At 46.6% G+C, this 13,656-nt stretch overlaps 1 protein-coding gene across 8 annotated transcripts in view; it reads left to right on the top strand.

The window, feature by feature from the left end:
• The window catches only part of IQSEC1 (IQ motif and Sec7 domain ArfGEF 1), a 347,139-nt gene that overhangs the window by 158,256 nt on the left and 175,227 nt on the right, over positions 1-13,656 (top strand). For 5 of the 8 annotated variants that reach the window (XM_057380358.1, XM_057380360.1, XM_057380362.1 and 2 more), the window contains one exon: positions 12,360-12,446. The exons of the other annotated variants lie outside the window; for them this stretch is intronic. In XM_057380358.1, coding sequence (XP_057236341.1) covers positions 12,360-12,446 — 87 coding nt within the window. The remainder of the gene's footprint in view (positions 1-12,359; positions 12,447-13,656) is intronic. 8 annotated transcript variants of the gene reach the window in all.

Raw genomic sequence — 13,656 nt, 5'->3', positions numbered from 1 at the left:
TCAATGTTCAATGTTCAATGGTGCTGCAGCCCCGTTGCAGTGATGATGTGCTCTCGTCCAAGCGCTGATCCTGCAGACAGGTCGAGTCCATCTCTGCAGGTCCAGGGGTGGTTCTGGAGCTCCTCTCCTCTGGGAATCCAGTGGGAGAAGTGTCCCAGTGTCCCAGAGCCTCAGTTTCCGTGTCAGTAGGGATGTCCAGTTCCTCCTGTCTGGGTGGGGCATCTCCCAATGGGATGATAGAATTCCATGGGTCATTCCCAGAGCCCTGGATGGCCCATGAGCAGAGATGGCCCCTGAGGGTGTTATTAGGGCTGGGTCATGCTGAGGATAAAGAGCTCTGCCCCACCTGGTCTAACAGCTCATGGAGATGGTGACAGAACACAGACTGCTTTGGGTACACCTTCCATGGAACCRAAGACACTGTGTCAGAGCCTGGCAGGGTGGCACATCTGTGCTCAGGGTGCAGGTATGCTCCGAATGGAGGTGGGAGCTTAGATAGGTTTGTGCCTTTTGCCTTTGGCACCCAGCAGGGAGCTTATCAGGGTGGCCAGCACCCCAGGAGCCAGTCTCCTTTGCAAGTTCTTTTAATAAAAGCCAATTAGGTCTAATATAAACTGAATTATGGTTTATTGGACACAAGAYAATAACAGAATAAGGATTTTGGGGCAAATGATATACTGCACAGAAATAAAATCAAAGGAACTACTGGTAGACTAAGTACAGGAGTTTAAAATACAGAACACAATGAAGGTACCTATGGGTTCMGCCAGGAAAGAAGTAGTACAGCTTAAGATTCTGTGTGTATYTTACCAATCCAATGGATGTGGAAGCACACATCAGAGATCCTTTCCCTCAGTTCCTGGAGAAGGAACTGCAAAGTCTGCATCCAGACTTTGAGGAGAGGCCTTCATGCCCTTCCAATGTGTATSTGAGAGGCTTCTGCCTTTTAGAGATTTTGTGCRTCTTTTATAGAGCAAAAACCAAGCCTTTGGTCACTGTTCATTTTCTTTCATCTCTCTCCMACTGTTCTCCACACCGAGATGTTGATTGCTGGTTGGAGACCCAGACTCTCAGGTGTCAAGGATAACTCTGATGCCTTAGGATTTTTAGTTTCTGTATTCAGAATTTTTCATGTATCTGTATTMTTGTACTTCTCCAGTGCACAGCACTGAGCTCCTGYTCTCCCATCTTTAGACAAAACAATTCCTCTCTGGGCCTGAAATCCAAGGACACTTCGCTGCCTCAGAGCCCCAAAATCTGTAACCAATGGAGAATTGGGGGAGCAGCTTGGGGTGGGTGAGGTCATCACCTGAAGGTGTCATTGGAGAATTGGGGCCGATGTGTTCATGAGACAGAACTGATAAAAGGGGAAGATCTCGTGACTCGGGGTCCATTTTGGGTGCAGCCTCAGGAGGAGGCTTTGTCTGCCCTCAATGCACCAGCAGGCCTGGATTAAATCTGTCTGCTTTATTCTCTTCACTTTGTCTGGGCTCTGTTTCAGGTGAGCCTTGTTTTAGGCCTCAGCTCCTGCTGGCCCTTCTGACCCGGTCTGGGCTGTCTCTGGAGGTCCGGCCGGGTTGGAGAGAGGGAGCGGGGGGTCCRTCTGTCACAGGGTAAGGTACACCAGCCCAGCCCTCAGCRTGGCRTGGGGACACCTSSCTCGGGTCCTGACTCCTGYCCTGAGCCCCTGGGGCTTGGAGCTRTAGGAACAWGCTCCCAGAGAWGCTTTTGGGATCCTGCTCTGCAAAGATCCTTGGAATGGCCACGCCAGGCTGGGTTCTGTGGAGCTCACTTTGCCGGGTGGGCCGGCACCACACCCTGGGGAYATTTAGATGGGGTTTTTAAAGGTGAATCCTGCTGGAGCACCTGTTGATGGTGGATCTGAGACCTACAGGCCTGTTATGGGGRAAAATGGGGAATTTTGRGTCCTTTGCTTCCCCRCARGTTTCTCATGTTACTGCCATGGCACTATCACATGGGGACATGACTTGGAGGCTGTGGCTGCTGTGACAGTTCTACAAACTAACANCATGACTTGGAGGCTGTGGCTGCTGTGACAGTTCTACAAACTAACACCCATTTACCTTTGTAAGCCAAAGTGCACCTCTGCTGGGCAGAATCATGGGATCAGGGAGGAGTTTGAGTTGGAAGGGACCTTAAAAACCATTTCTGTGCCACCCCTGCTATGACGGGACACCTTCCACTGTCCCAGGCTGCTCCAAACCCCAAAGTCCAGCCTGGCCTTGGACACTGCCAGGGATCCAGGGGCAGCCACAGCTTCTCTGGGCACCCTGTGCCAGGGCCTCCCCTTCCTCATAGGGAAGAATTCTTTCCCAATATCCCATCTAATCCCACTCCCTGTCCCTTTGAATCCATTCTCCCTTTTTCTGTCCCTCCAGGCCCTTGTAAAGGGTCTCTCTCCATCTTCCTTGCTGGCTCCTTSAGGCACTTGAAGGCTGCAGTGAGGTCGCACCGATTGATTTGCAGGTCAGTTTGGACCAAAGATCTCCTGCCTCACCCTTTGGGGTTTTGTTTTTTTTTTTCAATTTTGCTGCATCTTGGGCAGCTCCTGCTCCCCGTGAGCCTTGGGAGCTGCGTGGATGCATCAGCAGGGTTTGGCTGCCCACTGCCCCCTGTCCCTGTGGAAATGGGATAAATGTCCTCAGAGCTGGTCACTTGACCATGGCAAAGGAGCTGCCCTGGCCAGTGTGCTCTGCTGTGTGTTTAACTCCAGGATGAACAGATGGTCATTGAATTGATTCCTGGAGGAAGGGAGGAGGCTTGGCTTGGGAGTGCCAGGGCTGAGCGCTGAGCATCCAAGCGGGGCAGGGTGCAGGGACAGTGAGGGGAAGGCACATTTTTGTGCTCACKGGGGTTTGTTTGTTTGTTTTTTGTTATTTGTTTGGGGTTTTTTGCACAACATACTACCGTGGACAGGAATAAAATCAAGATGAGGTGACTCATCAGGCCTGCAGAAATGATGATTTCCCTGGAGAGGAGCTCCCGGAGYACAGGCAGGATGGTGCTGAAGCATTTGTACCAGGGGTGGTGCTAAAAAGGGGGGAGATGGGGAGGCAGGAACTCGTGGAGTTGTGAAACTTCTCACTCTGCTGTTGCTACCAAGGATGACAGCTCCTTGCAGGAAAAAGGTAATGCTGGAGTAATARTTCTGTAAATTTTTTTGCAAAGATSAACTTTGGTTAAATCTCTTCCYGCTTAGTAGGATATAACCAGAGATTTAAGCCAGAAGCTGATTGTATAAAATATTCAGCCACTCTCCTCGCTAGATAAACCAGGAAGTTCACAAATCCCCACCCTGCACCAGCTCGCAGGAACATCTCGGTTTGGCTCTTAATTCTGTGGTTTTCCTGRGAGAAATGCTGTACACAGAAGAATATTCTCCTGAGCAAGGGCTTAATCTTGTGTTTAGGTTCCTGTTTCTCYGAGTTGCTGATTAGCTCTGCTGTCTTATCAGTTTATGTCATAGTGTGTGCCTATAAATTGACTTTGCAGGGAAGAGGGAATACGTTCGTCTTCACAGATGCTGCTGTTTCCATGGAGATAAAAGGACCAATGGCCTTTTCTTGATTTGGACTGTACTACAGCGAGCAGGCAGAGATGGTGCATTCGAAAACGCAACATTTGGTGCTTTGATATTGCCGTCCAAATAGCAAATGAGAAAGTATATTGTTTTTTCTCGGTGATGAAGTTGAATAATAAATACAGCTTTGGGACTTTTTCTGGCAACAGAAAGCGAGCCCACCGGGAATGTGAGAGCGGCGTGGCCGGTTCGTGCTCGCTAAACCTCCTCTCTGGGGAAAACCTTTTGGTTTGCAAAATATAACCCTGTAGAGCCTTTGGGTTTATCTGATGCAGTGTTTGATGCTGGTTACATCACCAGCTTACTTATCCGTGATGGTCCACCGTGGCTGAGCCTGAATGAGCGTGCAAAAGCCGTGAATGTGATTTTTTTTTTTTTTTACTTTTTTTTTCCCTTAAGCAAGACATTTTCTACCTCAGATTGCGTGAAAGAAAATATAAAATACCAAACTCACCCCCCATTCAAGGATGGCTTGCAGAAGGTGTTATTTGTGAGTACCTTTTCCTTCTTCATCTGTCGTCACGTCTCTGATATCTGTGTTGAGGATTCCAGAAGTGGGAGTAGTGATCAGTTTATTGTTGGGTAGGTTTCTTTCCACGAACCATTTTTAGGGTGTTACCTTTATTTGGCAGATGAATGCTCTGTTTGTTAAACATGTTTAGATGATGATGATGATGATGATGATGATGATGATGATGATGGTGATGATGGCTGTGTTTGTGCATGTGGGTATTTAAAAATACGACATGATAAAGTGAGTAGCCTGTGTTTAGCAGGGGAAAAAATGAGGAAAGCCTCCACTTTGCACCCAAGCAGTAATGCAGGGTGCTAGGAATTCTGTCTGTGATGAATCAAGGATCTCTCTTCCATTTTGTTTGAATGCTTTGTCATATTAAAGTGCAATGTGTGTTTTCACATAGCAGTGCAAACAGAAGGACGTGCAGAGCACTCTGGAGCAGGGCGATGTTGAGAAGGCAAAGCGCCACTGTGATTTTGTTGTTATGTTCATGCTGATCAATGCCTGAAGGTGCATTAATTGATTATTGCCCCCCAGAGCAGTTTCTGGAGGGCTGTGCTCAGGCACAGGAGCTGATCCTGCCGTGGGCTGGAGGCTGAGCAGCTCCTGGTGGGAGCTGAGCCCACGGCTCAGGGCTCAGGCTCGGCCGCTCTGGGGACGGTGCTGAAGTCCCATCCCATCAGTGCTGTCAGTGCCAGGCAGGGATGGATGGATGGATGGATGGATGGATGGATGGATGGATGGATGGATGGATGGATGGATGGATGGATGGATGGGAACACACTGGTGGTTTGCTCCCAGAACAAGTGGTTTGCTCCAAAAGGGGCACAGACCAGGCAGGACTGGGCTGTTGGGTTTGTCCTCACTCCCAGCCTGGTAATGTCTGTACCTCTGTTTGCAGTTCTGAACCCTGGCTAGCCATCTGCTCCCTTTAGGGTTAAATTTGGGGTTTCCAGCATGAGACACATCCAGCTGTCATCCCAAGCCTTCTCCAGCTGTTCTAGCAGAGCCTCTGAGTGCCTTGCTTGGAGTAAATCTGCTCCATGTTCAGTAGCTCCATCCACACACAGGCAGAGTAAATCCAACCATTCAAGAGCAAACTCCTTGAACAGAACAACAGAAGAATATTGAAATCTGTCTGAAAGTTTTCTTTAGCCTTTTGTGTTGTGCTGAAGGGGTGAACCGTTAAGCTGAAACATTTTAAAACCAAAATAAATGTACAGCCTTCGGAAGGAAGTCGAAATAGGAAAAGTGAACTTGGCAGTCAGGTTGCAGCCTTCCAGGTGTGCATGGATCAGGTGTAATTATCCTGCTGGGTGTCTGTCCATGGGAGAGTCRTTCTGTTTGTGCTGGACTCCATCTTAATTTGGGCCCTGGGATTTGGGGAATCTGYCTCTCTCAGCAGGGAGTGTATTTCGTGCAGCGCTTCTCATGTGGTGTTTGGGGTATTTAATCCCCATGTGTTGCTGTCTTTACTAGTGAGGTTGCAGTTTTGTTTACAGACCCATCTTCGGCAGTATTTTCCTGTTTTATTGCTTACACCTTTGAACTCCTGTGCCCACCTCAGCACTCAGCTGTAGAAAACAAGATATGGACTCTGCCTCCTACCATAATTCTGTGTTTTAACCCCTGTGTAAGAGAGTTGATGCTGGTTGTTGAAAAGAAGAAAATATAAGCTGGGATTTTTTTAAGAACTGACTCTTAAGAACACACATATGTAGAAAATCTTCATGTTCTTTAAAACTAATTGGCTCTCAACACTGAAAATATCTGTTAGACTGTTATACATCAGTTCCTCAATGCATGAATAAGTTTTCATCTCTAAACTTAAATATAAAACTCTGTCAATGTTTTTTTAATATGCTTAATATGTTTTTTTTAATATGCATGCTAAAGATTTCTGCCATTAAAATATATATTTTAACATGAAAATACCTTTTTACATCTTAAAGTGCAGATAGTCTGGTCATGGTTATTCTAAAAAAAGCTGAACAACAGTGTCACACTCCTTGGATTAACGAGAGCATTTTTTCAGCTGCTACACTGAATAGAACATATGTCACTGAGGCATTGTTTTAAGTAACAGGATTTGCCTTGCTGTAAATCTCTCACACTGTATCTGGGTAATTTCATCCTTTGTACTTTGCTGTTTTGCCTCTTTCATCAGCTGCAAATCCAATATGTGTAACTGGCACTGCTCAGATTTGGGTTTACTACAGTTCTTGTCCGGTGAGATTATAAATGTGGCCGTGTTTTGTAATGGGAGTTGTAGTTTCTTGAGGGTTTCTGGGACCTGATTTAATGATGTGGGAAACAAGAAAAGATATGATGGATATATCCATTTTCTGATTTAATCTAAAAGAGATTTTCCTTCTCTCATGCRCAGTTTCATGTCTCTTTGCTCTTAATTTCTGGTTTTGGACTGTGTGGGGGTTTTTCTACAGATTCAGACAGCTCCCAGTAAGCACAACTGGTCCAAGTGCATCTGATGAGTYCTGTGAATTATTTCCCATCACCCTGCGTCACAGATGGGGTTCTAGTAAGAACTGAAAGGAAAGTTTTCTAATTATGAATGTCTACACATTAACAGTCTTAATTAAACCCACCCCAGTTCCAGCTAACCCAGGGCTGGAGGCTTCCTGCAGACGGTGCAGGGCTGCAGAAGGATGCAGCCTGTTTGTGTGGGCTGGTAATGCATTTTCATGAAACCAAAAGAAGTTTGTAATAATTATTTCTAGTTCTCTGTGATGCTAATGAGCACTGTGTCCTAGGATGGGACAGAATAATGGCTGTTCCCTGGTTAGTATGCTGGAACTGTAGAGGCTCCATTCTTCCAGGAGATGAYGATTATTTGCAGGCCCTTTGATGGAAGAGAGGTCAGTGAGAGTGTGCCTGATGATTCCATTGAAAAATCCAGCTGTGGGCACTCGAGTCGGGAACACACAAAGGGGAGGATTATTCTGAACAAGAACTCCCAGTTTGCAACTATGCTGCGCCGTGTACAAGTGCTGCTTTCAAATCATTCTGGTGACAAACACATTTTGTTAATTCTGGAACAAAATCCTGGAGTCTGTGGGGTGGACTGKGTGTGCTGCTGTTTAGAAGTTTTACTAAGCATCCTTGCAGCTAGTGATAATATCTTTCATTTCTGTGGGGAGAAAATTGTGTTCTGGAATGTTTTTAACTGCGTTGTGACTRTTGCATGGAAGAGGAGGCAGGAATGGAAGGGGGGAGATGCCAGCAGAACAGCTCTGCAGCATATGGCTGTGCTGTTTGTGATGTGTGGGTGARTTTTCTGCCTCTCAAACTCCAGACAAAGCAAGACACTGGTGTTCACCTGCCAGGAGCTATCCTGCTGCCTTCCCGGTGTCTGGTGTACAGGAATTGGCGTGCAAAGAGCCATTTTGTGCACAGGGAATGGGWGGAACCCAGGCAGGAGTTGGGGTCTCCTGCGGTGTGTGGGAAGGTTTTATAAAAGCAATAGCAGCATTTGATTTTGTGGGGTTGCCATTCAGCAGTGTGTGTGTCAGGAAATTAATTAATTATAATAACAACACTGAAAAAAAAACCAGTATCATCTGTGTGCCAGCACAGCCTCTCCTTGACGTGCTTGGCTGCAGTGCTGGACATGCAGGGGGGTGAAATGAACAGGAAAAATGAGAAGGGTTTTCAGTGCTGCTTCAAAAGCCAAAATCACACTGCCCTGTGTATTTTGGGTGAAGATCTTTGGTGGCAGAACAGTGGGAATTTGTCCTTGGAAATGAGAATGTGTCATGTGCTCCATCACCTTGAAGTGCCCATGGCCAGCTGCAGTCACACCTGGGCTGGGACAATGGCAGCCGCCACGTGAAGCTTCCTGCTGCTTTCTCTGCTTTCCAAAAAGCTATTCTGGGGGCTGGGTCAGGGTGTTCACTCTTGAAAGCCCTTCTAGCAGGTTAATAAACTTGTYAATTAGCAAGCAGTTAGCTGGAGTTGATGTGAGCCTCTATTATTATGACTTTTACTGTTCATCACCTATTTGGATAGCCATTGTATTTCCAGTGTTCTTCCTCATGRAAGAAATGGTTGGATTATTAAAAAATTACAGACTTTACTAGTTTTTAATGACAGTCTTTTCAAATCTCAGCTGTTGCTGAGATTACTCTCMTAGATAACTCTGGACTGACATGAGAAAGAAAATTTCAGCTTATAGAACAATGTTACTCTTCGACAGAATAAAATACTGGGAAATGCAAATATTCCTTTTAATAGTTCCCACCAAATAAATTATTCTCAGCTGCCTCAGGTGACATGGAGTGAATGGRATGAACCTGTCTGCCCTGCTGCTGTTTCCCAGCTGATTTTGGAAAGGTGGATGCGCAAAGGTGCCCCAGGGGGCTGAGGCAGGACAGCAGCCTGAGCTGGGGTTATTTTCTCCACATTTCCTTGTAACATGCACCTGATGGAAAAGTCTCCTAGAAGGAAGGGCAGAATCCTGGCAGATGTAGGGGAACAGATTGCTATTTCAGACCGGAGGAGGGATGGGGAATGAAGTCCTGGTTCTGGAAGGGTGCAGGGTTCAGAGCAGTGAGCATCCCAGGCAGGCTCCTGCCATCAGCCACACCACRAACTTCAGAAAGGTCCTTCCAGCTGTGCTCCTGCAGCAATTTCCTCCAGTCTGTGTGAGACAACAGTCTCAGGTTTGGAGACTCTTGCAGGAAGAAGCTGTCAGACAGTGATGGTTTCATCATTCTGACCCACTCACAGGTTCAAAATGGAAGAGCAGCAGAATAACCAAGGGTGGGGAGATGTCCCGTGCTCACCACAGCTCCCWGCACATCGTGAAAGCACAGCATAACCTGTTAGAGCAAAAGTAATTAATGGCCTCGTGTTCTGTTCTCCCAGGTTGTTTAAAAACCAATATTGAGAAAATTGACTGCTGAGTTTGGGAGGCTGGTTGGGGATTGCAAGAGAAAATGAAACAAAAAAAACAAAACAAAACTGTGGCTTTCTGTGATGACCAGTTATTGATTTTTTTTTTTTTTTTATTTGTACATGTGAGCAAGGTTGTAAAATGGAAAGATTAAAAGGAATGGTCATTTCTGTTTGCTGGTGGGCAGGGAAATGCTGTTCCAAGGAGTGGTTTGTGATGGCAAACATGATGGGGTTTGTAGAGGAGGGAGAGGCCCAGTCACACCTGCTGGGGTCTGGTGCTCCCTTAGGAGCTGGGTTTCTCCTGCTCTGTTGGGGGATGAGATGTCGAGGGTTTGGGTGAGATTTGGCTCTGCTTTTACCGGCTGGCTCCTCTGCTCTCACAAGAACTTTGTAGAGGAATTCATAGGTGGTTGCGTGTCCTTGAGCACCTGGGGAGGAGAGTTGGAAGGAGCTTGGCCTGGGAAGGGAAAGTTTCCAAGCTTCTGTGAGCACTGGGATGTTGCAGCAATGCTCAGAGACTGAAATGGCCAGGAGCAGCATTTGTCAGTTCAGTCATTGTCTTGTGTCGGTGCTGAAGCAGCTGTGCTCTGTTTATAATCCTAAATCATCCTTTGAAGAACATCAGCTACAGATGTGGAAATTAATCTTCACAGGGCTGGGGATCTGTGAGACTGTGAACGGGAGAAGTGATTAATTCTCCTCCAAATGATTGAAATATATTCCTTCTGATGTCTTWAAGTGTTAAAAATTAGTAAATGAATTCTAGCGTGAATGCAGACTTGTGTTGGAGGCTGATTGCAAAATCTAGCTACAAAGTTTAAAAAATAATTAAAACTCCAATCAAACTAACAGAAAAAAAAAGTCCTTGAGACCTTAAACATTTTCTGGTATATTGCAGAGGAGTAAATGGCTGCCAGTGCTGTTTTGGCAGGTGATTGAAGACACAAAATGCCACATATGAATCTGAAGTTGCGTCAACAGATTTACCCCCTCGCTTTGGGTAAAATCAGGATTAGTCAGAGGCTGTAAAGCCTGAGYCTCATCATCAGGCTGACATTAGTCAGTGAGATCTGGAGGAACCCAAACACAGAGTCAAACTATTCCTGAATTTTAAAATTTGGGGCAGAGCCCAGACCTCRGGTTTCCTGTGTGGGACAAAGATCCCATCTGAGGAGCGGCTGAAATCCAGCCTGGAGTGTGGGACAGCAGTGACGGGGTGGTACCTCAGTGCCAGCCTGCAGCTGGACTCTGTCACCACCTGTGTCACCTCCTGCACCCCTGGGACAGGGGAAGGACCTCCTGCCACACCTCTGACCCTCCCTGTTTACTCCAAGGGGACCGAGCTGCTGCTTCTCTGCTGCGCTTGGAACAGAAACCCGAAGCAGTTGAACTCCTGACCCCAGTCCTGGCCATGGCTGAGAACAAACCTTAACAAGACCACAGGGAGAACTTCCCTCTACTGTTCAGGCTTTTTTGGAGCCTAGGAAGGTCAGAGTAGGAGAGAGTCATGGAGCCTCGTGGGCAGAATCATTTTGGAAGAGCCAGGAGCGAGCTCTGTTCAAAAGGCTTTGTTGAGCAGAGCTGAGTCCAGAGAGGTTCTTTCACATCCTTTCAAATTTCAGTGGTTAATTCTCTGAAGAAAGAGAGATCTGTGTGGAAAAAAAAAAGAGTGGTGGGAATGGAATCTGGGACACTCTCCTACTAATTTCCTCCATTTCCTTCTTTTGCTTCCACTGGAAAAAATCGGGTCTGCCAAGGCAGGAGGCAACAGTTCTGCCATGGGAGCAGYTCCCCTGCCCGGTGGGACACTCATGCCCTGCCCTCACAGCCAGCTGCCCCAGCCCTGGGGACTCTGTGCAGCAGCTCGGGTGGGTTTTGTGTGCTTTTCCTATCTCGTTGTGGCCCATCAATGTTTGCTGTGACATTCTCCATCTTTCTCTGGAATTGTTCCCCTTCCCCAGAGGTTTGAAGGTGACCCTGTGAGTTCCTGTGCCCTGGGAGGTGTTAGCAGGGCACATCCCACGCTGGGGAGGTGCCTGGTGCCTGGGTTGTGTTGTATTTCCAAAAAGCTCAGGTATTTGCAGGAGTTACCATCCTTGATCAGAAAACCCAACTCCTCCTGGCCRTGCACTGCTGACAGTGCTGGCTGCAGGAATCAGAACAGCCTGACCTTGTCCTTTATTCCAAAAGATTAGGAATTCACTCCTTCCTCAACAAAGCCTGCCTTCCTTTTTCTTAACCACTCTGTTTGATCTCGTAAGGAAGTGACCTCACAGGGTTCAGTCGAAGCCTCGGGGATGCAGAATAATCAAAATCAATCTTCTGGGACCTCTGTCAAGACAGCAAGAGAAGGATGGGGGGGTAAAAAGTGCATTTGTGTGCACAAGCACACACACACATCCTCTGTTAACTGTCAGGTTGGATGCTCACCAGTTAAATGAGGATTTTCAATTTAGTGGCTCCTTCTCCCACAGGCGCTCACTCAAAGARCTGGGAGATATTGATTTATTTTTTATGATTTCCTAGAAGAATGCTGTGTCCTAAGAAATTTGATTAGGTGGATTTATCATGGAGGACTTGCCGTGCTGAGCCTTGTTTAACGTTTCCTGGCACAAACACCAGGAACCCAGGGACTGTAGTGTGCAGTGCTTAAAGGTTTTCCAAGTTTATTTTTCACCCCGCGTGTGGTTTTGCAGCTCCTCTTTGCTTTAGTGAAACATTTAGTGAAAAATTATTTGGAATGCAGAACATCTTTGTGCTGTAAGGCTTTTTTTTGTTTGTTTGTTTTTGTTTTCTTTCTACGCTTTGAACAAATGACAGCAATTGAACTGTAATAGCACAGTTCCCAATATCGGTGAAGCTTGGGCTCTTTCACATTTTCAAACAGCGCGTTTTGCAATCTGTCTGTACTTGCTGGGCTTGAAGAAAGCTTTGTGTCCATGTCCATTGCATCCTCCCTCCTCACGCAGAGCACTGTGCTGTAATTCCATTACCACAGAACAGCCTGACTGGTGCAGAGTAAGGTGCGAGCCTAAAGCTCCATTCCCGCAGGAATTCCAACCCTCAGGGCGCAGCTTTTCACCAGGCAGACTCCGAGCCTTTAATTGGCGTTCCATCCCAACCATGGCCCACCCATGGCTCTCCATCGCGGCAGCCGCTCCCGTCACTGTGCTGTGTGGCACTGTCCCCTCCATCCCCAGCGCAATGCCAGCCCTGCCTCCACTCCATTCACCRCTCCCGTGAGTCCCCACCATTCCTGCCTCCCCCTCCGGAGCCCCTTGCTCGGCACCTGGTGGTTTGACTCTTGTGTTTTTCCTTGTGTCGTAGGTCTTTAAATACTCTGCACCAGTTTTGCTGTCCAGCTCCATTGTACCATTCCCAGCTAGCTGTCCCTGCCACACACTCAGAGTACAGGTAAGAGTAGCCACGCTCCACCCACCGCTGCTTCTTGGACAGAGGGCTGATGGTTTCACCTGAGAGACGAGGAATAGTCGCTTAAGCTTTAAAAGGAAAAAAAAAATTGGAATAAATATCCAGTATTTCTGTTGTTAGGGTAGGTGTGATAGAACCATCAGTGCAGGGAGTCCTTCTCTCAGGCACTCTGAGTGCCRTGTGCCGTAAGAGGCACAGCGCCCTGCACTTGCCCAGGTAGGGAGAAGGGAGGTGCAGGCTCAGCTCCCACATAACAAATACACTGAAATATTTATATCATTTATGGAGGATATCGATGTTGTTCTGAGYAACGCTTGTTTTGAGCCCCTGCCTATTCCATGCCAGTAGCTGAGGAATCCATGTGTTTAACCCTTGAAGGTTAAAGGCATGGACCTGCCCAGGGCTCAGTGCTACCTTGAGTGAAATGACGGGGTTTGAAACTCATCCAGGCCCTTGATGCCAAGCAGAGCCTCCCCTGAATAGAGCAAAAATATATGTGTGCCAGCTCATAATGCTTCTTTTAACATAGATGCCTTTACTATCTATGTGTTCTCTTTGATCCAGTGTGGARAGCAGCAGTTACATCCCATAGTACAACTCATTGTCAGTGCCAGTGTTTATTGTGACATCAGAAAAGCATCAAAGGGCAGCTAATCTGAGTCATTGGAAATGTGGAAACCCTTCAGAAATTGTGCATGCCATGGAAAATATTGCCTTTAATTTTTATCTCCGCTATTAGCGATCACCTTAGCAATAATTGCCAGCTCATGAATAATATTAATATCAAAATATTGGAAGCCTGGTGCCGAAAAAAAAAAAAAAAAACAAAATCACTTTGCACTGGTCATAAGGAAAGACAAAAGCGAACAACGAATCCTAAATCTGTAAATGCATAAACATATTTCTGGTTTGAATATTTTATCCCGTAGTTATCTCTGATCATGCATGCTTGGATTCACACTGTTGGTTTATGTTGTAACATCTGTTTGTGTGTTTGGTTTTTTTTTTCCTCCCATCAGAGCTCTCTGTTTCTTTGGTGGTGGTGAGTCCATAGTTGGGTTGTAAGGCAGCTCAATATTCCCTTGGTGAGGAGCAGGGTTTGGGTTATTGGATTCCCTGCTTGCCTTTTAGTGAGGCTTTTAGTTTTCCTCGGTCCTTAGTTGATAGTGCTTTAATTTTAAGGATCTTCCTG

The sequence above is a fragment of the Malurus melanocephalus genome, unplaced genomic scaffold, assembly GCF_030028575.1.
Source record: "Malurus melanocephalus ecotype Western Australia unplaced genomic scaffold, MMel_1.1 scaffold_449, whole genome shotgun sequence".
Taxonomy (NCBI): Eukaryota; Metazoa; Chordata; class Aves; order Passeriformes; family Maluridae; genus Malurus; species Malurus melanocephalus.
The sequence above is the reverse complement of the archived record's forward strand: the minus strand, read 5'-3'. Positions and strand labels throughout refer to the sequence as shown.